We start from the raw sequence: 26,236 nt of genomic DNA, 5'->3' as shown, positions 1-26,236 counted from the left end.
AAAGAGTTTTTAGTCAGTTTGAGGTTTCATTCACACCACGAGGCTTCGTGAAGTCAGAACAATTATATGAACTTTAAACAACACACAGTTTACAAAATAAACTGAAATGATCTCCATCTCTACACAGCTTTACACAACCAGCAGAAAGAGAGCAGCTGGAGTAAAGACCAGTTATTTTTTATTTATGTGTGATTATGTTGATGTTTATAGACGTTTTGTCGTCGTGAACAGTATTTGGCGCGTCTTTTATTTTTATTTTTTAACTTATTTTTTTTTTTTTTTTTTTTTTTTAATTATTTTTTAAATAACTGTGTACCCAAAATTATACCATTATTGTACCAGTTTCTGTAAAATAAAGATTTATTTTTAAACGTAATATATTTGTTGTTCCAAATCACAGATTTGTGGTTTGTCTCTGAAAATCTACCGTTGGCAGCCGATGACGTCACCGCTCGCTCGCGCCGTCTCTATTCCGTTAATTGGTGAGTTTCAGCGTCGAGTCTTCTGAGGTGAGGAGAGCAGTTCACGGTATTTCTAATATTTACACAACCATCAAACTCACTTTATACAGTTTGATTAAGCGACAGGCTCATTTTTGTATTGTTTTCATCGACCACAGCGATACTTGTGCGTCTTTTCTGGCGTCTTTCTAACGTTACTGAAATAAAACATTTAGGGGGGATTGGGGCTTTTGGGTGCTCGAGCCCTTGTCCAAACAAAATGCATTTGATTATAATTAACAGGACAATGTGTACAAAACTAAAGTAGCCTAAATTCACGTTTATTTTTACGTTTCTGTCAGTCTGTGGTGTCGTTGCCATAATGCGTTGCCATGGGTTACTTGCGTGTGACTGTCTTGCTTTGGACTTGACTGAAGAGTCAGTCTCCGTTTTAGAGGGTCGAAAACTCCGGAGTAGTGTGTGTGTGTGTGTGTGTGTGTGTGTGTGTGTGTTATACGCTATGCTCTAGTCTAGACCCAAACATGGTTCTTTCAGTGCGTTAGGCCTAAATGGCTCGACGTCAATTTTTTTTTTCAATAATAAAAGGTAGTGTGTCGATTCAATTAAAAATCAACATATCACATATTTTAAAATGTTGCATAATTCATTGAAGCCTGTTTGTCATGTATAATACACCAACCAATCAAGTAGTAAAAAGAAAAAAGAAAAAAAGAAGTCTCTTATGCACATCTAGCCTGCATTTATTTTATGTTTGGAGTGTTCCTGAATGTCAAGTCAAAAGTCAAAGTTTTAGATCTGTGAAGGGATTTAATGTGAACCAATCTCAAGCGTCAAACTGGAACAGATTCTGCTAAGTGCTTTACATTGAGCCTATGATGAGCCACGTGAGACATTAAAGCAATACTAATATATGAATAGTGTTTTACTCTAGGAACAATAGTGCTTGTGGTGCTATTTATTTGTAAAAGTTTTATGATCATTTTCAGTTTCTGCGCATATAAAATGTTCTTCTTTTAATGATCTTGTCTTCAGAGCTGAAATCTGCAAGAGTGTATTAAAGAGGACAGTGAGGACAGAGTGATCCAGAACCGTGCAGAATGCAACACACTGAAGATCCTGAAGAACAAAGAGGTTGGTGTTTATTCTTCATTCATTCATGATGCTGAAGAACATTCATGTTAGAAACATTCAAGCACTTTAGATAAACATTTAGATAAACAGTTCAACTATTAAATGGTACAGAATGTTCTGGGTTTTTTCTTCAACAAATGGTCAGTAAAGGAAGGTTTGAAATACTATTTAAACTGTTTTATTTCACATTTATTTTATATCTGGTTCCCAATTTGCAACAACATTACCAGAAATGTAGTCATTTTCAACATAGTGTACTTTTATTTTATTTTTTTTAGGAATAATCAGTAGTTACTGATAAAGTTGTATTTGTCAAATATCATACACAGGGCCGTTTGAAGGAATTTATTGTAACACACATTATATCTATCATATAATATATTGGGTATCGGGTAATGATTAAAAAATGTTTGTAAACCTTTAAGGAACCATTTTTTTAAACATCTATAAACATTACATAGATAGACGGACCAGATATTCCTAACACTTTAAGGGTTACTAGTTGGTTTGTAAACTGTCTATAAACATTATCTGGAAGGTTATTATAAAGTAGCGACAGATGACTATAATACCTTGTTAAATAGTTAATAAACAGTACCAGTAAAACACGTGGGTTGTCCTGATACTGTACTTCAAAATGTAACAGTGTAAAAATTGCCACACAGAATAAAGTAGTAACTGTTCAAGGTCCATTGGTAACAAAAATAATGTCATATTTGCGTAAACTGTTACTACCGTATATCACACGACACTAGCACATTAAGATAAGCTATGAAAAAATCATGTTCCTCTGCCTCTTTCTGGTTAAATACTGTTTATAGATGGGTAAAAAGACTGTTTGCTAACTGTTAAATGGCAATTAACCAAAGATTAAATAACTAACAATTTACCATCTATTAATGATGGTTATTTTAAAGTGTTACCGAAAAGATATGTTAGCATTTCTATATTTTGATATTAGAAGGGAAGGGATGCAGCTGCTTTCCCAACTACCAATGCTTAAAATCATCCCAAGCTAATGTTTAATGCACAGAATTTATTGTGTGGTTTTCCTAACCCCCATAAATAGATTATCACGGTGGAATAGTTAGTAGGCTATAGCATGCTATGCCACTTTCATCAAAACCTATTACAAGCTATAGCAATGTCATGTCATTAAATACGATAAACAGTGATTCTGGATCAGATCTGCGTCTTCCTTATCCCGTTAAAAAAAACATATTACAGCAAAAAAAAAGTTGCACTAACTGTTCGTTACCAGCAGCATTTGCCGTCAGGCAGGTAACGTTAGCTAACATAAACATATTTTTGCTAGCCTACCTGCTGCAAAATTACACCATTTGTACAAGACAAGTATAGCTATTTTATCATGTGTAATTTATCACTTACCACTATCTTGTTTTTCTTTTTCTTTTCTGGCTTCCTGAAGCATAATTCCGCTTCATTATGACTACCGAGGAGGTTTTGTATTTTGCCGGCCGCAGAGATCGCGTGGTTGGCTGGCTGCTGTCAGCGAGAGGGGCCCTCTTGAGCAGTGGCGATTTCTTTAAGACTGCAAGGGAAGCTCGGCTTCCCCTATAATGTCCACAATTAATGGTCAAATATATGTACTATTTTGTTAACATTTTATTGACTAAAAATGCTTTAGAACGCGTTCATCTCGAAGACGAGTTCGTTCAGAATCAGCTGCTGGTCAGCTGACTCGATTTCCTTCTCATTAATTCCCGTGGCGTCACAGTGCATTTCCCTGTTGAAGCCGAGCGTCCATTGACTTCAATGGGGCTGCTTTGAACAGTTTTTTTCAGTGCTCCGAAACTAGACGGTCATTGGATAAATGCTGCGATTATGTCCCGCCCACGGACGCTCAGCGTCTCTGGGGGGAATGGAGAAGTGGGCGGGCCCGGACTCCGGGCGTCTGCGTGGTGATTGGAGGGTCTGTCATCTCCTTTTGATTGACAGAATTTCTGCCAATAGCTGAAGCTATTCGAGCTCAGTGAAAAGTAAACCGAAAAATGCTTTTCTCACGCAGGGAAAAATCGCGAAGCAAAGAGGACACTGACACTGACAGACAAAGAGAAGGTTACTTTTGATAAGCAAATTCTCAGCTCTCCGATTCTGTAATTTGTATTACGAAATTCAAACAATAAATATCGCTTTAGCACTTGTAAATGTGACGTGACAGATCATCTCTCACTCTTTACAACCAGTAAATAATAAATAAACACGAACCAGCATGTTGAAAGATCCAGTACAACTTACCAAAATGTATATGCCTCATACTTAATATCGAGCAATCAGTGTTTTTCAACGCGGAAAGAGGTCAATAACACAGCTGGAGAAAAATGTCACAACGTTTAGGTTTAACGTACATTATCTCAGGATCAAGAAAGCCATTTAATAACCATTGCACGTTAGTTGGCTAGAAAAATTAGCTACAGAGAGGAGTATTTTGCTAAATATGTGCACTGTATGACATATTTATATTATATTTGTATTATATTTAATTTGAGTTGTTATTTAACCTTTAATAATAATACCAGCTGACAGGGCTCTCTGTATGTTTACAGCATTAGATGAGATTTTTTTTCTTGAAAAAAAAATGAATGTAGGTTAGGCTACCTAATATTTATCCAAATGAATCGATATTGAATCAAGATCCGAATAAAATCAAAAGAATAAAATTGAATTGAAATGAAATCGTGTGTCAAGCAATAAAATCAGTAGTCTACAGTCATTGTACCATGTAAACATTGTAACATGTTTTTACTAAACTTAATAAAATTCTGTTTAATTACCTAATGTTTTGACAATCACGATACACATATTTTGATGGAAGTTTTGGACCATTTTTATGATGTTGTGATGGAGAGTCTGAGACATTCGGATCCATTTGCAGTAATTTTATTGAAACACACAATGAAGCAAAAGACAAGGCAGACTAGGAACAGGCAAGGGAGATCCAGGAATCAGAGTGGTTACCAGGCGTGGGTCAGGGCAGGCAGAGAACGTTCGTGAAGGATCCTTGGAAACACAGGCTGGGGTCGGAGAACCAGGAATACTTGGGTAGATACAGAGATCGCTTGGAAATGAACGCCGTGGCAGAATCAAGACTTCGCAATGAAGGTGAGTTGGGAGTGTGCATATAAAGGGAGCTGAGAGAGTCAGAGTGAGAACAGGTGCGCTGATAATGGGATGGGACAGGGCTGGTAGATAATGAGTGTGAGGAGGTGGAAGATGGGAAGTGCAGTCCTAGTACTCAGGGGAAAGTGATCTGATGCCGCCAGAGGGAGGCGATAGAGGTCGTTCCGTGACAGAGCCCCCCCCCTGCGAGCGGCTCCGGAAGCGAGGGCCTGGACGACGACGGGGTCTCCCTCGGGGTCTAGGAGCTGGACGGTCAGGGTGGTCTTGATGGAAAGTGGTCAGAAGCGCAGGGTCCAAGATGTTCTGGGACCTCACCCACGAGCGCTCCTCAGGACCGCACCCCTCCCAGTCGATGAGGTACTGAAGAACCCCGCCGCGCCGCCTGGAGTCCAGAACCTCCCGAACCTGGTAGATCTCCTCGCTCCCGACGTCGATGGGAGGAGTACTCCTGGTAGCGTCCTCTGGGTTGCTCTCACTCCTGGGTGTAGTGGCGGGTCTGAGAAGAGAGACATGGAAAGTGGGTGAGATGCGGTATGAGGCAGGGAGTGCTAACCTGTACGAAACGGGAGTGATTCGTCTAAGGATACGGAATGGTCCAATGAAGCGGGGAGATAGTTTTTTGCAAGGAAGTCGGAGACGAAGGTTCTGAGTGGACAACCATGCCCACTGGCCCGGCCTGAAGAGGGGGCCGCCTCTTCTGCGTCGATCTGCCTGTCTTCTGAACTGACGCACAGCACGCTGAAGATGAACGTGGGCAGTGTTCCAAGTCTCCTCACTCCTCCTTAACCAAGTGTCCACCGCAGGGAGATCTGTGGGTTCACCAGACCAGGGAAACAGGGGAGGTTGGAACCCCAGCACGCACTGGAATGGTGTGAGACCGGTCGAGGGCTTGCGGAGGGAGTTCTGGGCGTATTCAGCCCAGACGAGGAACCTGCTCCAATCCTGTTGATTCTGATGGCAGTAGGTGCGGAGGAAACGTGTGAGGTCCTGGTTAAGTCTCTCCACCTGTCCGTTGGCCTGCGGGTGATAACCAGAGGTGAGACTGACGTTAATGTTTAGTTTGCTGCAGAGTGCTCTCCATACCCGAGATGTGAACTGGGTCCCCCTGTCGGACACCACGTCCTCGGGCAGGCCATACAAACGGAAGACGTGTTGAAGGAGTGACTCAGCGGTTTGGAGGGCTGTAGGCAGGCCGGCCATGGGTATGAAGCGGCATGCTTTGGAGAAACGGTCCACCACGGAGAGGACGGTGGTGAAGCCCTGGGAAGCTGGCAGGTCGGTGACGAAATCCACTGCAATGTGGGACCAGGGTCGCCGGGGGATCGGAAGTGGTTGTAGAAGACCTGCTGGCTTCAGGTGAGAGGCTTTCACCATGTTACAAGTGGTACACTGATGAATAAACTTTACGGTGTCAGCATGGACTGAGGGCCACCAGAAACGGTTGGTTACCAGCTGGATGGTAGCAGAAATCCCTGGATGACCAGCACTGGGTGTGCAATGTACCCATTGAAGGACACGGGTGCGGAGATCCAGAGGTACAAACACCCGGTCAGGAGGACATTCTGAAGGAGCAGGGAGATTGTTCTGTGCCGCCGAAATCTCTGACATGATATCCCAAAGGACTGGGGCTACGATGAGGGTCGGAGGCAGGATGGGCTCTGGCTGTGAGATATCAGTGGCTCCGTCAAACTGACGAGACAGAGCGTCGGCTTTCCCATTCTTGGATCCTGGGCGATACGTGATCTTGAAGTTAAATCTTGAAAAGAATAGTGACCACCTAGCCTGCCGGGAATTCAGTTGCTTCGCTGACTTGATGTATTCGAGGTTGCGATGATCAGTGAGGACCGTGAAGGGTAGACGTGCGCCCTCTAGCCAATGTCTCCACTCCTCAAAGGCAGCCTTCATGGCCAGAAGTTCCCTGTCCCCAACATCGTAGTTGCGCTCAGCAGAGGTGAGTTTGCGAGAGTGGAAGGCGCAAGGAAACATTTTGGCAGGATTCCCGTGACGCTGCGAGAGGATGGCACCTACTCCTGAGTTTGATGCGTCCACCTCCACAATGAACTCGCTCTCGGGATCTGGGTGATGGAGAATGGGAGCTGTGGTAAATCTCTCCTTGAGCTTCTCGAAGGCGGACGTACATTCAGGAGACCACCTTAAACGTTGCCCCCCCCCTGAAGGAGGGACGTGAGAGGAGCTGTCGTCATGCTGAAGTTCCGGATGAACCTCCGGTAGAAGTTTGCAAAGCCCAAGAAACGCTGAAGCTCCTTCACAGTGGTGGGTCGAGGCCAGTCGACCACAGCCTTTACCTTGTGATCATCCATCATGACGCCCTCGGAACTAATGACGTACCCCAGGAATGAAATACGGGTCTGGTGGAACTCACACTTCTGGACCTTGGCGTATAGTTGATTGTCAATAAGACGCTGGAGCACGGCGCGCACATCCCTGACGTGTTCTGCAAGAGTCTCGGAATAAATCATGATGTCGTCAATGTAGACTATGACCTTGTGATTCAACATGTCCCGGAAGATGTCATTGACGAAGGCCTGGAAGACAGAGGGACTGTTGGACAGCCCGAACGGCATAACCCGGTACTCGTAGTGCCCAGTCGTCGTGGAGAAGGCCGTCTTCCACTCATCCCCCTCTCGAATGCGGATAAGATTGTAGGCATTTCTCAGGTCTAGTTTGGTGAAAAACTTGGCGGTGCGGAGCATCTCCAGGGCGGCTGGGACCAGCGGCAGGGGATAACGATATTTGACTGTCACCTCGTTAAGATTGCGGTAGTCTATGCAGGGGCGGAGACCTCCGTCCTTCTTTTTGACGAAGAAAAACCCTGCGGAAGCTGGAGAAGTGGAAGGTGTGATGAAACCCTTGGCGAGCTGTTCGTCTATGTAGGTCTTCATGGCGTCGGTCTCTGGCTGAGACAAAGGATAGACTCTCCCACGGGGTGCTACAGCTCCTGGAAGAAACTCGATGGCGCAATCCCCTGGTCTGTGAGGTGGTAGTAGAGATGCTTCCTTCTCGCTGAAAGCCAAAGCGAGGTCGTGATAGGCAGAGGGAACGCCCTTGAGATCAGGATTCTCTGACTGACCGAGAGCAGCTTCAGGACCATGGACAGCGGACTGGCAGTTCGCGGAGCAGAACGGGGACCACTGAATTATTTCTCTCTTGCACCACGAGATATGAGGGTCGTGCTTCTCCAGCCAGGGGAATCCTAGAACAACAGGATGTTGAGGTGAATTTATGGCGAGCAGTTGAATTAACTCAGAATGTTGAAAACCGGTATCGAGGGTTAACTGTTGAGTGATATATTGAATCTTGCCGGACCCCAGGGGGCGCCCATCCAAGGCTGCTATTGCCACTTGAGGTTCACATGAAACGAGAGGGAAATGATGAGCTTTAGCAAAAGTGATATCAATGAAATTTCCCGCTGCCCCAGAATCAATCAATGCAATGGTGTTAACAGTCTCCTTATCAGTGCTGATAGATACTTTTACAGTGAGAGAATGCATAGTGAGGAGACTGGGACTCACCGCAGGAGAGATATTAGAGCTGGGTCTCACGGGGCATGTCGCCCTCAGGTGGCCGGCTTTGGCACAATACAAGCAGAGGTTCCGGCGCATTCTCCGGTCGCGCTCCTCAGTAGTTAGGCGCGTGAAGCCGATTTGCATGGGTTCTGGTTCAGCATTGGCGGAGGAATATTCGGCGATGCGAGGTTTGAGTGACGTGCGGCGGGCGCGCATGAGGTTATCCAGACGAATGGTAAGGTCCATGAGTTGAGAAAGGGTTTTTCCGTCATCTCGGCATGCGAGCTCTCCCTGTAGATCAGAATTGAGTCCCTTACGGTAGAGTAGACGTAATGGATTCTCCTCCCAGCCCGTCTGAGCAGCGAGAGTGCGGAAGGTGAGAGTGTAATTCGCCGCGGAGGATCCTCCCTGACGAAGAGACAGCAACAGCTCACCCGGGTCCTTTCCGTCGGCGGGATGTTCGAACACCTCTCTGAATTGGATGAGAAAATCGTCATAAGAGGGAAAAGCGAGATTACCTCCTGACCACAGCGCCGTCACCCATTCCAGGGCTTTTCCAGTCAGCAACGAGCATATGAAGGACACACGGCCATCGTCGCTAGTGAAGAGGTGAGGTTGTTGATTAATATACAGTGTGCATTGCAACAGGAACCCCTTGCACGTAGCTGAAGATCCATCATATTTCTCAGGAAGGGATAAACGGAGACTATTGGATGTACTCACACTGGGTATGGGTTGAGCTGGGGGTGCAGCGACCTGTGTGGCCGCGGTGGATTGAGGAGAAAGTGACTGCATGGATCTCACCAGTTCCTCGGTGAGTGAAGTTAATTTCTCCAGCTGTCGTTGATGAACCACCAGTACTGAACCTTGATTAGAGAGTTCTGTGGAAAACTGATGCAGGGCTGCTGGATCCAGTGTTGGCGAAGTCTTCTGTGATGGAGAGTCTGAGACATTCGGATCCATTTGCAGTAATTTTATTGAAACACACAATGAAGCAAAAGACAAGGCAGACTAGGAACAGGCAAGGGAGATCCAGGAATCAGAGTGGTTACCAGGCGTGGGTCAGGGCAGGCAGAGAACGTTCGTGAAGGATCCTTGGAAACACAGGCTGGGGTCGGAGAACCAGGAATACTTGGGTAGATACAGAGATCGCTTGGAAATGAACGCCGTGGCAGAATCAAGACTTCGCAATGAAGGTGAGTTGGGAGTGTGCATATAAAGGGAGCTGAGAGAGTCAGAGTGAGAACAGGTGCGCTGATAATGGGATGGGACAGGGCTGGTAGATAATGAGTGTGAGGAGGTGGAAGATGGGAAGTGCAGTCCTAGTACTCAGGGGAAAGTGATCTGATGCCGCCAGAGGGAGGCGATAGAGGTCGTTCCGTGACAGATGTAGGCTGAAAATGAGCTTCCCCTCTTTGAAAGACCAGCAGCCGCCACTGCTCTTGAGGGGTATCCCGATAACAGTGTCATTGCACTTTACTGCATTGACTATCAAAGGGGTGCTCACGCAGTTTGTCGTTGCATTTTATTCTTAACCAGTCGTTGTCTTGGGGCCCCAGGCCAGCTCGAGGCCCCAAGCAATTGCTTGGTTTGCTTGCCTTGTCGCGACGGGCCTGATCATACAAGTTATTCATAGTTATAGAGATCATTCTTCTTACAGTAACTTTGGTAACAGGGTTGATGAATACAGTCAATGCTACAGTTTGTGTAAAAACTGAGACAATGGATTGAGATTGTTTTCTTGTCCTCCCATCATGCAGTAGAAAGAGCCCAGATGATGTCACTTCCTGGGTGTCACAGTTTTAAGAAATGCTCTGTTTTTTATGATTATTTATTTATTCATTTTTTGCAAGGTTAAACATGGTCCACATGAGACCACCATTAACTATATACAGGACCAGGGTTTGCTTTGAAAAAAGAAAAAAAAAGAAAAAAAATAATAATAAGAAAAATAAAATAAATAACTTAATAACATTAAACATAGATGAATAAGTTAGGGGAATGATTAACGTTAGCACAGCTCTAGGATTTCCACTGCTCCTTAATAACACTCCGAAACATTCAGTACCTACGAGCTAACGAGTTATTATATGAGATATTTTTGTAACCAATTCAGTCCAGGCCTTAAGTGTCTTTGGTTTAGCTTTGTTGATTCTCGCTGTAGAGAGCTCTAGTAGTGCAATATATTTAGTTTCTAAAAGCCATAGTTTGGCTGCTGGGACCGTAGGCTCATGCCAGATCTTAAAAATTATCTTTTTGGCTGCAGTTAGAGCAGTGTGTAGAATCCTGCGCTGACTAACCGTCAGATCAAGATCCTCATCAATATTCAGCAAACATAGACTGGGGTGCTTGAGGATAACCTTATCACATAATTCTGATACACTTAAAAACACTTGATCCCAGAAGTTACTGATAAGCTGGCACTCATAAAACATATGCATATAGGTACCCACAGAATTGGAATTACAAAGTGTACAGAAGGGGGTAGGTAATCGCTTCATTTTGTGCAAAACATATGGAGTAGCATATGCCTTATGAAGCAATTTAAAGTGTATCAGTTGGTGAGCAAGATTTTTAGACATTGTTGGAATAGTGTCCCATATCAAGTCCCAATTTAGTTTGCGGGGAGCGAATTCCTTTTCCCATATCGTAATGATAGAGAGCCTACCACAGCCATGATTGAGCAGTCTGTTGTAAATGAATGACACGGCTCCTTGTGCCTGTGAATAATTCACACAGTCCATCAGAGGATGAGAGTCCAATTTACAGTTCCACGGCACTCCATAAGCACGCATAGCACTTCTCAACCTTAAATATAAAAAATAGGAATGTCCAGGAAGATTGTAGCACTCTTTCAGATCTTGAAAGGACCTCAAGCCCTGATTATTGAATATATCACACAGGTTATGTACACCTTGATCCGACCATGGCTTAAAAACAAAAGGTCTGTTATCTGATTGTAAATTATTATTATGCCAGATCGGCGATTCAGATGTGAATTTAAATGAACAACCCATGAATTTGCATACCTCATACCAGATTTTCAGAGAATTACACACAATTGTGTTCCCAACCTTCACCTCTTTCTTTAATATACCCGTGAATAAAATATCCTGGAGCCGATGCGGGAGCACAGCGGATGCTTCCACATCCCTCCAGGCGATCTGGGAATCGTCCTTTAACCAAACCTTAAGAGATCGCAGCTGACATGCCCAAAAGTACAAATGGAAGTTTGGAAGTGACAAACCTCCTTTATTGGATCTTCTCTGCAGTGTTGAAAGTTTAATTCTTGGTCGCTTCTTATTCCATATAAATTTGGTAATCAAGGAATCTAATTCTTTGAAGAAAGTTCTATGGGGAGATAAAGGGATCATGGAGAACAGAAATAAAAGTCGAGGGAGGATATTCATTTTGATGATAGAAATTCTGCCTTGCAGTGAGGTTAAAATAACATCCCACCTCTGTAAATCTTGCCTGATAGAAGAAAATAACGAACTGTAATTTTCTTTAGAGATAGTCTGCAGAGAAGGAAAAATCTGAATTCCGAGATATTTAAATGTCTTGCTGATTGGGATCGAGCTAATTGGGATCAAGGAAGATGCTAATGCAGTACTAGTCGACGCTGACAAGGGCATTAATACAGATTTCCCCCAGTTAATTTTGTAACCACTTATAATGCTAAAATTATTAAATATTTTAAGACATTGAGGAAGAGAAGAGGAAACATTAGACATATAGAGCAGGATGTCGTCTGCAAAAAGAGAGATAAAATGCTTAGAGTCACCTACAGTAATCGGGGAAATAATATGGTCTTGTCGAATCGCCTGTGCTAAGGGTTCTAAAGAAATTGCGAATAGTAACGGGGATAACGGACATCCCTGTCTAGTTCCCCGGTTCAATGGGATTGCCTCCGAACAGCACAAACCCGTTGAGACTCGTGCAGACGAGTTAACATAAAGGGTCTGAATCATATGTATAAAACGCGGGCCAAAGCCAAAACGGGTTAAGACAGACCATAAATATGTCCACTCGACCCGGTCAAAGGCTTTCTCAGCATCTAGCGAGAGGATAGCACGTTGTTCGTTAACCGGGTCGGGTGAGTCAATAATGTTCAAAAGACGTCGCAAGTTGTCCGCAGCAAAACGTTCCTTAAGGAAGCCTGTCTGATCGTAGGCAATTAGAAAACTGGCAACCGTTCCCAAACGGTGGGCTAGAACTTTGGCATATAACTTGACATCCGTACCAATTAGTGAAATCGGCCTATAACTAGAGCAGCATAGGGGTTCTTTTCCCTTTTTCAGCAGCAGGGAGATAAGAGCAGTATTCTGGTCTCTATGAAAACAACCAGTATCTAAAGCAAAATTTATGGAGTCGAGGAGGAGTGGTCCAATCGTATCCCATATTGCCAGATACAGCTCCGGAGGTAACCCGTCCAAACCCGGGGTCTTACCTTTATTCAAACCCTCTAAAGCCTCCTTCAACTCTTTTAAATCTATTGGGGAATCGAGAAAAGCACATTGCTCCTCACTTAATTGAGGGAGATCTAAGTTTGTCAAAAATTCACTAACAGCTTGTTCATTCGCTCCCACCTCAGATCTGTATAACAACTCATAGAAGTCCTTAAATATTCTGTTTACATCCCCTGGAGCCGTATGAAGAACATCCATATTATCCTTAATGGCTGTTATTGAGGCCAGGGCCTCATTACGTTTCAACCTTAAAGCCATAAGTTTTCCTGGCCGCTCACCATTAAGATAGTAATTTTGTTTGGTACGGTGTATGAAAAATTCTGCCCTTTTTAATAGAATAGCCTTGTGGTCAGTTTTTAAATTGCCCAAGAGTCTGCTTTTATTTTCCGTAAAGGTTTTTTTAAGATCCTTCTCTACATGTTTAATCTGGGCCTCCAGATGGGTTAATTTTTTTCCTCTGGATTTATTTACACGGGAGGCAAAAGAAATGCAGTATCGTCTCAAAAAACATTTAGTCGTCTCCCATAGTGTCAGGGTTTGAAACACGGAGAGAGATGACGTAAGTTGTAAACACACTTTTATTGAACAATGCAGTTGCGGACACACAGTGGAATGGTAAGTGAGACAGTCTATGGCAAATATGGAGAGTCTTAGCTGAATGATTGATTCCGTGATGTGTATTCAGGTGTGGATCCAGGAGAGGGAGTTGAAGAGAAGGAGCCTTGATGACTGGACTGAGACGAGACGATGGGATCCGAGGAGGAATGCAGGTAAGCTCGGGTAAGTAGCGGGTTAGCATAGGAGAGTGTTCACGGTGGGTCTGTGGTCAAGTAATGACGAGATCAGACAACGGAGGTGAGGTGAATGCTGGGTTATAAAGGGAACTGGTGATGAGTCACAGGTGATGGGAATCAGTAATCAGGGGACTGTGAACGGGTGATTGAAGGAGTGGGAGGAGTCAGTGATGATCTGGGAGGTAATGGAGAGTGATGTGAAGGTGGAATCCTGACAGTACCCCCCCCTCCCGAAGCGGCTCTTGACGCCTGTGAAGGATGCTGTCGGCGGCGAGGTCTACCCCGACCTCTGGGTGCTGGTCGATTGGGATGTTCCTCGTGAAACTGGGAAAGGAGAGTGGGATCCATTACGTCGTCGCGCAGCACCCAAGAACGTTCCTCCGGCCCGTAATCCTCCCAGTCAATGAGGTACTCGAGACGGGGACCTCGCCGCCTGGAGTCCAAGATGGAACGGATCCTATAGATGGGCTCATCCTCCACAGGCACCGGAGGAGGAGGAGGTACGTCAATGGCAGGTGTATCTGAAGGAATAGGAAGGACAGGGTCAACGTAAGGTTTTAACAATGACACATGGAAGGATGGTGAGATGCGATACTGCCTTGGGAGTGTAAGTCTGTAGGTGACCTCGTTCAACTGCCTCTCGATGGGGAAAGGTCCAATGAATCGAGGACTCAGCTTACGACATGGCAACTTGAGACGAATGTCCCTGGTGGACAACCACACCTTCTGCCCAGGCTGATAAGAGGGAGTTGGTAGTCTTCGACGATCAGCCTGGGTCTTGTGTCTCCTTATTGCCTGTTGGAGATGAACGTGAGCTGAGTCCCATACCCCCTCGCTCTGCTGGAACCAGAAGTCGACAGCTGGAACCTCAGATAACTCCCCAGACCAGGGGAACAGAGGAGGTTGGTAACCGAGAATGCATTGGAAGGGAGTAAGACCAGTGGTGCTTTGTCGGAGAGAGTTTTGAGCATACTCAGCCCAGGGAAGGTAACGGTTCCAGCTGTCCTGGTACTGGTGGCAGTAGGTCCTTAGGAAGCGACCGATTTCCTGGATCTTGCGCTCAGTCTGGCCATTGGTCTGAGGATGGTATCCGGAAGAGAGACTGACAGTGACCCCGAGGAGCTGAAAGAAGGCACGCCAAACTCTGGAGATGAATTGGGGACCTCTGTCAGAGACGATGTCCTCCGGGATTCCGAAGTTACGAAAGACTCCCTGGAAGAGGGCTTCGGCGGTTTCCAGAGCAGTCGGCAGTCCTGGTAGAGGGATTAATTTACAGCCCTTAGAGAAACGATCAACGACTACAAGTACCGTGGTGAAACCATCAGATGGAGGAAGGTCGGTCATGAAGTCGATACCGATATGGGACCAAGGACGCTGAGGAATCGGAAGGGGCACCAATTTACCCTCTGGCAGTCTCCTCGGGGTGTTGACAATGGCGCAGACTGAACAACCCTTGACGAACCTTGTTACATCCTCGGAGATGGTTGGCCACCAGTACCGTTGACTGAGAAGCGAGAGGGTACGCTTGCTACCCGGATGTCCAGAGCCCGGTACGGAGTGAGCTGAGTCCAGAAGAGGAGTTCTTAGATGTTCCGGTACAAAGATACTCCCTTCTGGACCTCCCGGCGGAGCAGGATGGAGACGGTTTTCTTGGTGGATCTGATTGTCAATGTCCCACACAATCGGACTGAGAAATAAGGCTGGAGGGAGGATAGGCACAGGTTCACTATCTTCGTGAGGGACTTGATGAATTCTGGAAAGAGCATCAGCTCTACAATTCCTGCTGCCTGGACGATATGACACCTTGAAGTCGAATCGAGTGAAGAAGAGGGCCCAACGGGCTTGTCTCGGATTTAGTCTACGAGCTTCGCGTAGATACTCCAGGTTTCGATGATCCGTGATGACCTCAAACGGATGGTTAGCTCCCTCCAGCCAGTGTCTCCATTCCTCCAGGGCTAACTTAATAGCCAGTAGCTCACGATTCCCGATATCGTAGTTTAACTCCGCCGGGGCAAGCTTTTTGGAGAAGAAGGCACATGGATGGAGTACGGAGAGATCCCCCTGCCGCTGAGACAAAACGGCCCCCACTCCTGAGGATGAAGCATCGACTTCCACGATGAATGGTAGATCAGGATTAGGGTGAGTGAGTATTGGAGCAGAAGAGAAGGCTTCCTTGAGCGACTGAAAGGCCTGTAGAGCCGCAGGTGATAAGGACAGAGACTTGGGCCGACCCTTCAGAGCAGTGGTAAGTGGAGAGCTGAGTTGACTGTAATCTTGAATGAAACGTCGATAGAAGTTGGCAAATCCTAGGAAGCGCTGGAGTTCCTTTACAGTAGATGGTAAGGGCCAGTTTAGAATGGTCTCCACCTTCCTCTGGTCCATCTGGATTCCATCTTGGCTGATGATATAACCGAGGAAATGAACAGTAGTGATGTTAAACTCACACTTCTCCAGTTTGAGGAAAAGCTGATGCTCGCGTAGTTTCTGGAGCACTTGAACGACATGATGATGATGTTCAGCCTGGGAAGATGAGTATATAAGTATATCGCCGATGTAGCCGATCACGAAGCGATTGAGGAAGGGGCGAAGGATCTCATTCATATACCCCTGGAATACTGCTGGAGCATTTGACAGTCCGAAGGGCATCACCTGATATTCATAGTGACCGGAGGGAGTCACGAAGGCGGTCTTCCATTCATCTCCGTGGCGGATACGGATGAGGTTATAGGCGCTTCGAAGGTCTAACTTGGAGAAGATTTGGGCGCCTCGGAACTGTTCCAGAGCAGCCGGGACCAGAGGAAGAGGATACCGAAACTTCACTGTCTGAGAGTTAAGCTGACGGTAATCGATGCACGGCCGTAAGCCTCCGTCCTTCTTGGCCACGAAGAAGAAGCTCGAAGCGGCAGGGGAGATAGATGGTCGGATGAACTCTTGCTGTAATGCCTCTTCTACGTACTCCTCCATGGCCTTCTGTTCCGGGATGGACAAAGGATAGATACGGCCCTTAGGTAGAGTGGGATCGGGTAGCAAGTCGATTGCGCAGTCCCATGGTCGATGTGGTGGTAATTTGGTGGCCAGCGCCTTACTAAATACGTCCTGGAACGCCCGGTACTCCACTGGAATTTCATACTGACGTTGAGTCTCAGGGCTCTCCACAGAAGTGGAATGCAGTGACACTTCGGAGACATCAGACGAGGATGGAGGGATAATATCCGAAGACATTTCTGAGGAAGGACTCTCTATTTCAGCGGATGACGGAGAAGGGGTAACCTTGGTGATAGTGACTAGACAGGAAGAATGACAGTCCGAACCCCATTGGAGGATTTCACCGGTCTTCCAGTGGAGATGGGGTTGATGTTGTATTAACCACGGGCGTCCCAGGATGATTTCGGCTGTAGACTCCTCCAGCACCATAAAAGAGATCTCCTCAGTGTGTAAGCATCCAATCTGCAGAGTTAACATGGGAGAACTGTAACGGATTCGACCCCTTCCTAGCGGTTTACCTTGGATGGTATGAATAGCGAGATCGTACTCAAGTCGTTTCTTGTTCAGATTCATCTTCTGGAGACATTGGGAGGAGATGAAGTTTCCCGCGGAACCGGAGTCAATGAGGGCTTGTACGGGGAAACAGAATTTAGGGGTTATTAGATGGACTTGAGTTTTGATAAGATGTTCAACGCTAGGAGGATGGTAGATTGAGCTTACCGCAAGGCGCGGAGGTCGAATGGGGCAGCTGTTGAGTAGATGTTTGTCAGAAGCACAATATAGACAGAGATGGGCTTGCATTCTTCGTTGTCGTTCAGAACGGGTTAGTCGAGAAGAATCAATTTCCATAGGAATAGGTGCTGGAGGAGTAAGATGAGCAGGTTGGGACGCCGGGGGCGGAGGAAGTGCAGTGGGTATATTGACGTCACAAGCAGTTAGTAGTTGAGAGACTCTGATAGTTTTCTGAATGAGCGCTTCTATGCCCATGACGTCATCGTAAACCACGACCAGCTGACGGATCTTCGGAGTTAATCCTTGACGATATGCAGTAATTAAAGCGGGTTCGTTCCATCCACTAGCAGCAGCGAGGGTTCTGAATCGAAGGGAATATTCAGTCACCGAAGAACGGCCTTGTTTTAGATGGAACAGCTGATCGTGGATAGAGAGGGAAGCCACGGACTGTCCAAACACATCCCTAAAGTGTTGAATAAAATCCTTGCATACACGAATGGTCGGAGAATTGGAATTCCAAAGAGATTGAGCCCACTGGAGGGCGGAACCGGTGAGTAACGAGATGATGAAAGCCACGCGGGCGGCGTCATTATGGAATTGTTGTTCATTCATAGTGAAATATAAAGATACCTGGAGGAGGAACCCACTGCAATCCTCCGCCTCGCCGGAGCTGGTTTGGCCATGGGACTGGAAGAGGCAGTGAACAAAGCAGCGGGTGAATGCGGAAGTGGATCCGGGGATGGACTGGTTGAAGCAGACGCTGATGCGGTGGGCACTGGGTGAGGAACAGCGTCTCGTGTATCCGATTGCATGTTGTTGGTCTGATCTTCTGTCAGGGTTTGAAACACGGAGAGAGATGACGTAAGTTGTAAACACACTTTTATTGAACAATGCAGTTGCGGACACACAGTGGAATGGTAAGTGAGACAGTCTATGTCAAATATGGAGAGTCTTAGCTGAATGATTGATTCCGTGATGTGTATTCAGGTGTGGATCCAGGAGAGGGAGTTGAAGAGAAGGAGCCTTGATGACTGGACTGAGACGAGACGATGGGATCCGAGGAGGAATGCAGGTAAGCTCGGGTAAGTAGCGGGTTAGCATAGGAGAGTGTTCACGGTGGGTCTGTGGTCAAGTAATGACGAGATCAGACAACGGAGGTGAGGTGAATGCTGGGTTATAAAGGGAACTGGTGATGAGTCACAGGTGATGGGAATCAGTAATCAGGGGACTGTGAACGGGTGATTGAAGGAGTGGGAGGAGTCAGTGATGATCTGGGAGGTAATGGAGAGTGATGTGAAGGTGGAATCCTGACACATAGAGTTTGAGGATTAATAGATGAATTTAAGTTTTCTTGAAGGAAGAGAGATAATTTAGAACGTAATTGGGACAAAAAATCTTCATTTTGCAAGAAAGTTGTATTCATACGCCACCTTTTGGCGCTTAAAGGAGAACTCCGGTGCAAAATGAACCTTTTATACATACAGTCACCTTCACGTATATAAGCAGAATCCATCTTGGAAAAACAGACTCTATCAATCGATCTACGAACCACCGATTCAAATGCGCTGGACCATATGAGATTCTACACAGTTCAGCGCATTTGGATCGGTGGTTCGTAGTTCGACTGATAGAGTCTGTTTTTCCAAGATGGATTCTGCTTATATACGTGAAGTTGACTGTATGTATAACATATCTTCTTATTAAACTGTCTGGACACTGTCAAAGTTCTCAATGCTTCGGTTTGCATGTAGGGACCCTCATTATGCTGCCGTGTTAGTGTGGGGCTATTTTGAGACTTGTTAGTGGTATTAACAAGCGATTTTTATTTGTCATTACTCCATGCCCCATATACTAGCGTTATACTAGCGTTATAGGCTAAACTGTTTTTAGAGATAAAACTATTTACATTCGATAATCATGAAAACAAATCTCAGATAACGGTTGACTAGGTAACAATGTGTAATTAGACCAAAGGTTCATTTTGCGCTGGAGTTCTCCTTTAAGGGAATTATCGGAGGAGATAGATTACAAATCACAGCGGAATGATCTGAAATCAGAATAGGTAGAATATCAATGTGGTTTACTCCTTGGATAAGAGATTTAGAAATTAAGATGTAATCTAATCTCGAAAATGATTTGTGGCGTGCCGAGTAAAAAGTATAATCTCTAGAGTTCCCATTTTTCACTCTCCAAATATCACATAAGTTGTTATCAACAATGAGATCGTTTAACGACTGTGAAGCCGGATCACCATGGACAGCGACAAGGGATCTATCAATTAAGGGGTTACAAACTGCATTAGCATCCATACCTACGACCAGTTTGTAGTCGACAAAATTAAGAAATAGTTTAGGAAGGGATGGGAAAAAATCTACATCGTAGTTATTTGGAGAATAAACTGAGAAGAGAACTATTTTTAAATTATTCCATGAGCCAGAAGCATATGTAACCCGCCCGTTTTCGTCCCCTCCTATTTTTTCTATTAGAAACGGGAATTTCCTGTTCTGGAGTATAATAACTCCTCTTGAGGCACTATTATGCGAAGAGAAAGCTATCATTTTAAAATGTCTATTCTGAAAGCGAGTAACATCAGAAGCCTTGAGATGAGATTCCTGTATTAATGCAATGTCAGCTCGTTTACGATGCAAATAATCTAGGCATTTAGATCTTTTTATGGGAGAATTTAGCCCATTTACATTCCACGATATCACATTACAATCCCTCATTCTATCATAAAATGATTAACCATAAGACAACGGAACATTAGACATATAACAGAACGCATCATTAATAATTTTACCCCCATGAAACAAAGTAAAATAACAAAAACAGCAAACCCTGGTAGTTCTAACATAATATTACTTAACAACAATAACCCAAAAAACAATTTACTATTGGCAGCTTGCAGAGGGGAAAACCACACCCTCTTATCTGCCTGGAAAATAAAACTCCTCGAGGCCATGCACTCGGACTATGAGGGTAACAGTTACTCAAACATCAGCATCTCTCACCTGAGTCACCATCACAGCGAAATCAAAACTATATCCCTACTTAGGATGATATAAACAAAAGCAAAAAGGCCGAATTTAATCCTCAGGCAGCGGCATATCTAATAGCGCGGAGGTAACCATCTCCGTGGTGGCGACGCTCAGAGACGAGATGTACCGCTCCAGGTCCGCAGGGGTCTTGAAAAACAATTGCTCCTGGCCGTGACGAACTTTAACCGACGCGGGGTAGAGCAGGAATGACTCGATCCCTAGTAGTTGGAGACGTTTCCGACCTTCAGCCATAGCTTTCCTTTTTTGGGACGTTCCTTTGCTGAAGTCAGGAAAGAACCGTAAGATACCCCCCTCGAAACTCAGAGGTGAAGCGCTCCTGGCTCCCTGTAGAATCGCCTGTCGATCATTGTAACGAAGAAGCTTGAAAATTAAAGTGCGCGCTCTATTCCTAGAGGAATCCTCATTCGCGTACAGGCGGTGCGCGCGTTCGATCTCTATCGTCTTCCCTTTTAGAGCCGGAATCCACTTGGGAATATGGGTCTGCAGAAACTGAATTGCATTCCCGCCTTCAGCTCCTTTTCTTAGGCCCACCAACCTTAGGTTATTTTGTCTGGATTTATCCTCATAAAGAAGTAATTTCTCCTGGAGCTCCTCCAGACCGGACTTGTTAGCAATCGAGTCCCTCTTAACATCACGGACCGTTGCCTGCATCTTGTCACATCTACTGCCGAACGATTTGACATCTTTTTCCAGCGAATCCAGTCGTGCTGAAATCGTCGATATTTCCTCGCGAACAATCATCGTCATAGATTGCTTTATGGCGCTCAGTTGATTATCGAGCATTTCGGCAATGGCGTCATGAAGGCGATCGTCATCTTTCTGCTTTTTCTTCGCCGGGGACTGGATTAAATCTCTTTTAGATGCCATCTAGAATAGCACTAGATCCAGATATTATCATAAAATGCGGCCAAAAACTTAGTAGGGATTGAAAAAGGGCGAAAAATAGGCACTGAGGTGGAGCGTCGATATTAAGCAGCCATCACCGTCCGCTGCGCATGCGCATCTCGAAATGCTCTGTTTTTGAAAGCAGGAAAATCATGTCAGGAGTAACAGGGTTGAGTGAAACATGTAGGACACTGATGAAGCTAATAAAAATGATTAATTTAAAACTAGTTAAAGCCGCGTTCGCTCTACACTTTGAGCATGTGAAGTTTCTACAGACACTGCAACGGTCGTGAAATGACGTCACATTCTGCGGCAGCTTTTTTACAAACATAATAAATAAATATATGTAATAGTTCTTGCTAAAGAAACATGGGATTCGTACCTATAATGTTTTAAAAAGAATAATTGGAAGATAAATTTCAAGTACATAATCAATTTTTAAAAAGGCATAAAATTATCATAATATTTTATAACAGTTGTCTACTTTCTACTGTTACATCAGGGCTCACTTTCATGTCCTTTCACTTTAAATGTCTCTCTTTTGAATTATTTTGATGTACTGAAAATTACATTTAATATTTTTTTCTTTCCTGTCTGACCCAATGGAAGAGAGCGAGGAGAGTGAAGAACTGAGTGAAGTGGAGGAGGAACATCATGTCCAACCTGGAGGAAAACCTTTGAGTTCGTCAAAGACTAAACAGACATTTTTAAAGAAAAGAAGAGCCAAGAAATCTTTCACCTGCACTCAGTGTGGAAACAGTTTCACAAAAAAAGGTAGTCTTTATGATCACATGAGGATCCACACCGGAGAGAAGCCGTTCACATGTGGTCAATGCGGGAAGAGTTTCAGTCAATCATCACACCTTAATTCTCACATGAGGATCCACACCGGAGAGAAGCCGTTCACATGTGGTCAATGCGGGAAGAGTTTCAGTCGATCATCAAGTCTTAATGATCACATGAGGATCCACACCGGAGAGAAGCCGTTCACATGTGATCAGTGCGGGAAGAGTTTCAGTCATTCATCTAGTCTTAATTCTCACATGAGGATCCACACCGGAGAGAAGCCGTTCACATGTGGTCAATGCGGGAAGAGTTTCAGTCATTCATCTAGTCTTAATGATCACATGAGGATCCACACCGGAGAGAAGCCGTTCACATGTGGTCAATGCGGGAATAGTTTCAGTCAATCATCACACCTTAATTCTCACATGAGGATCCACACCGGAGAGAAGCCGTTCACATGTGGTCAATGCTGGAATAGTTTCAGTCGATCATCAATTCTTAATGATCACATGAGGATCCACACCGGAGAGAAGCCGTTCACATGTGATCAGTGCGGGAATAGTTTCAGACATTCATCTAGTCTTAATGCTCACATGAGGATCCACACCGGAGAGAAGCCGTTCACATGTGATCAGTGCGAGAATAGTTTCAGTCGATCATCTAGTCTTAATGCTCACATGAGGATCCACACCGGAGAGAAGCCGTTCACGTGTGATCAATGCGGGAAGAGTTTCAGTCATTCATCACACCTTAATTCTCACATGAGGATCCACACCGGAGAGAAGCCGTTCACGTGTGATCAATGCGGGAAGAGTTTCAGTCATTCATCACACCTTAATTCTCACATGAGGATCCACACCGGAGAGAAGCCGTTCACACTGTGACAAGAGATTTAGTCAGTCATCATCTCAGAAAAGACAAGAGAGGATCCACACAAACAAATAAATAAAAGATGGAGTCGATTTGATAGTCCATTTAAACATTTTGATAGTCACTTATATTAAACAAATAAAACAAATTTTTTACTAGCAAATTTTAGGCTATCTTGCGCTTTTTCCTCCGCTATCGTCCTGTCAATCACTACACTTGACTGAACATTGGTCTGTTCTTCATCCGCTCTGCACTGTCTAGCAGCAGCACACAAATGTAACTGCACAGCTAAATAAAACCGGCAGGGTGCAGATTAATATTTCTGATATAAATATTTCTGTGAAACGCTTTAAGTTGCACAGCCCTGTACAGTTTAAGAAGCGGTATGCAGAGCCATAGGACTATTATTTTGTTGAACTGAGCTGGGGAATTACTTATGACGTCACAGGCTCAGATTTGCTTGACCAATCGGGTGAAAGGGGCGTCTCATGACCGCCCACATGTGCGAAACAGATTTTGTAGTCATTTGTCCGTTTTTGTAGCCTAACTTCGTCATACTCAGATTCTATTTAGAGATGAGTCTGAAACTGCTCCATTGGGCTGTGATTATGGGGCGGGTTTCAACCGAACCGGGAAAGACAGTTTTTCAGCATCCCTCCACCACCCCGACTCCTCACTCTTGGCTTGCTCTTTCACAGCCCGGGGTAATACTGTGGGTTCGGGCCGAATACTGAGCCCGGAGCCCTCTCCTCGGACAGCACGTCACATACGCATTTATTCCATCTGATTTATTTGTAAGTGTGAACTCGTGAAATCTCAATTCTCCAGCGGCAGTCATCTTTGTAAACGAATTCAACCCAAGTGCTCTTTGATGACGTGGATGATTACTCTACCGTTGCTCATCTGTCCATCATCGTATAAAGCCCGCCCTGACAGCAGGGTTCCTATGGGGTTTGGAAAAGTATGGAATTTGATTTGAGTAATTTCCAGGTCTGGAAAAGTATGGTAAAAAGAAAGCAGAGTATGGAAACATATTTGCATTTCCAGACTATTGCCCCTGTTTTGTTTTCTATAATAGAAAGTCTAATGAATTTAAAATAATAAAAAATTCTGTGCATTCACGAGTTCACACATACATGAAATCAGATATAGTAATTTATCCCCCCTTTGACTGGGATAGAAAACCAGCCAAGAGTGAGGTGATGGGGTGGTGGAGGACACGGGTGATACCGGCTTAAATCCACTTTTTGGGGTGAAAATACTGACATGCCTAAGACTTTTCCACAGTAGTGTATATGATAAACTTTTTTGTGCCCTCAAGAAACTATTCACATGTGCACAGGAATTGTTTTGCATGCTTGTGCATTACAATTTATAGTTTTATATATAACCTATGTCTACTGACACTACAGCAGAATATATAAATAACTGGCTTAAAACCATTTTTGGGGGGACTGAAAATACTAATTTTGGTTTGGAGATTTCCTACAAAAAACACTTTCATTTTCTCATAATATACATTGCACATCACCACATTTTTCATGATTCTCAAACACAGGTTCGATGATTCAGTCTCTTTAAATCCCTCCTTGTCACGAGCCTATTCTGCTGTGATTTATCTACAGTGCTTGTCGGAAGCTAAACACCCATATACCCCCTATACCGACACACTGTAAAGACAGTAATTTACCATATCAATCCTAGCTCGAGTCCGATGAAACATTGGAAGAACTAGTTACTCAACCCGAGCCTCCATCGCAAGCACGATTTGAGCAGAACGTTTCTCAGTGATATGCTAGTAGAACACCCGATAGAAAATATATACATCAATAAATAATCATACTTACTGATAAAGTGGGCACTGTCCCATCTTTAATGGATACGCGTTTTGTAAACCTAATTTAGACTTCATGGAGATTTGAGAAGCATTGGTCAAAAGGTTATACTGCTGTTGTATTGCTGTGGTAATTTTAACCAGAATCTTCACATCCTCATCCGTTGAAAGTGTTTACAAAGATAATTTGCTTTTGCAGAGCAGAAAACAGCGTCTTCTCAACATACACAACAAGAACCATCTACAGTGTTTGAGGGCAGGTCAAGTTGTTCGCGGGCGGACAGCGTAGAACATAGGTGGGCATTAGGCAAATGTGTTACCCAGCCTGATCTCATGAAAATGCGTCTCTATAGCACATATTGTGTTTACCGTGCAATTTATACGCGAAAATGAGTTTTTACGTAAATAGGATACACAGTTTTCGCGTGCATATGATACACACTTTATACACACGCACCCCACACCACTAATCCTAACCAAACTTAGAACACACGCACCCCACACCACTACTAAACCTACCCTAAACCAACCCATGCGTTTCCTATGCATGTGAAAACTCATTCTCGCATATAAATTGCACGATAAACACAATAGTTGCTAGGGACGCATTTAGTGTGACCAGGTTGGTTACCCAGTGACGTGTAGACGTCACGGAAGTGGGATTCAAATTCCTGATGACTCGGTTTAGGTGGTTCAAAGTCGATTCTTTCTTTTGAGAAACAATAACTTAATTTATTGCGTGCTCTTTCATTTTCATACCTTTGCAGAGAGCTGCATTACACATTGCATGAAAGGGAATATTGGAAAAAGCATAATAGGGGCACTTTGAATATGGTCTGAAAATCTACAGAGAAGATTTGAAATTTGAGTCTGGAAAAGTATGAAATTTTGAAATGGAAAATGTGTAGGAACCCTGCTGACAATTTGATTGGTCCGAACAATATTTTGTTGGGGCATAATAGCTACTCAACGGATCAAGTCCAGACCGAACTTCCCTACCAAAAAATGTTGTGGGCGGGGTTTGGTGCCCGTGAACCAAAACACGATAAATCAAGCCGAAATCTCGTTTTTGTTTTGTTGTTTTTAAAAAACTAATACAAGGTTTGTTCTCTTACGAGAGGTTCTCTCGTACTGCGTAATTGCATTACGCAGCGGGTAAAGTCATCTTTGCTTGAGATATGAAGCCAAAAATTTATCCTAAATTTTGTATATATTGTAGGGCTGTCAATCGATATTTTTTTTAACCGCGATTAATCGCATGATTGCCATGAGTTAACTCGCGATTAATCGCACATTTTTTATTTGTTCTAAATGTACCTTATATTAATACTTTTCAAGTTTGTAATACTCTAATCATTATGGGCATGGATAAATATGGATGCTTTATGCAAATGTATGTTAATTATTGAAACCATAGTCAACACAGAGCATGAAGACGAGACATGTTTCAAAGGTCATAGATGTTTTTCAAATAACTTGTTCATGTCTATTAGACACATGAAGAAAGAACAAAGAAATACCAGGTTCCCATTACTTCTCTTTCTTTGCACTGAGCAATTTAC

At 44.3% G+C, this 26,236-nt stretch overlaps 1 protein-coding gene across 3 annotated transcripts; it reads left to right on the top strand.

Moving 5' to 3' along the window:
* The first annotated feature begins 45 nt into the window (after nt 1–45).
* On the top strand, nt 46–25,756 carry LOC306997047 (uncharacterized protein). 3 transcript variants are annotated; one of them, XM_079610074.1, is made up of 3 exons: nt 46–160; nt 1,494–1,592; nt 21,794–25,756. In XM_079610074.1, the coding sequence occupies exons 2-3, from the start codon at nt 1,559–1,561 to the stop codon at nt 22,852–22,854; spliced, it is 1,095 nt and encodes a 364-aa protein (XP_079466200.1). In that variant the 5' UTR covers nt 46–160; nt 1,494–1,558; the 3' UTR covers nt 22,855–25,756. The 3 variants fall into 3 exon arrangements, with proteins under 3 accessions (XP_079466200.1, XP_079466198.1, XP_079466199.1); XM_079610072.1 differs by lacking the exon at nt 46–160 and adding an exon at nt 335–509; XM_079610073.1 differs by lacking the exon at nt 46–160 and adding an exon at nt 483–528.
* Nucleotides 25,757–26,236: the final 480 nt, after the last annotated feature.

The sequence above is a fragment of the Phoxinus phoxinus genome (genome assembly GCF_949152265.1).
Source record: "Phoxinus phoxinus genome assembly, chromosome: 1".
In the NCBI taxonomy this organism is placed as follows: Eukaryota; Metazoa; Chordata; class Actinopteri; order Cypriniformes; family Leuciscidae; genus Phoxinus; species Phoxinus phoxinus.
This window is presented reverse-complemented; position numbering and strand designations above follow the sequence as displayed.

Coding starts and splice junctions, on each gene's coding strand:
- LOC306997047 (XM_079610074.1), top strand. CDS start 1,559: ATGCAACACACTGAAGATCCTGAAGAACAAAGAG. Junction 1,593..21,793: donor AGATCCTGAAGAACAAAGAG/GTTGGTGTTTAT, acceptor ACCCAATGGAAG/AGAGCGAGGAGAGTGAAGAA.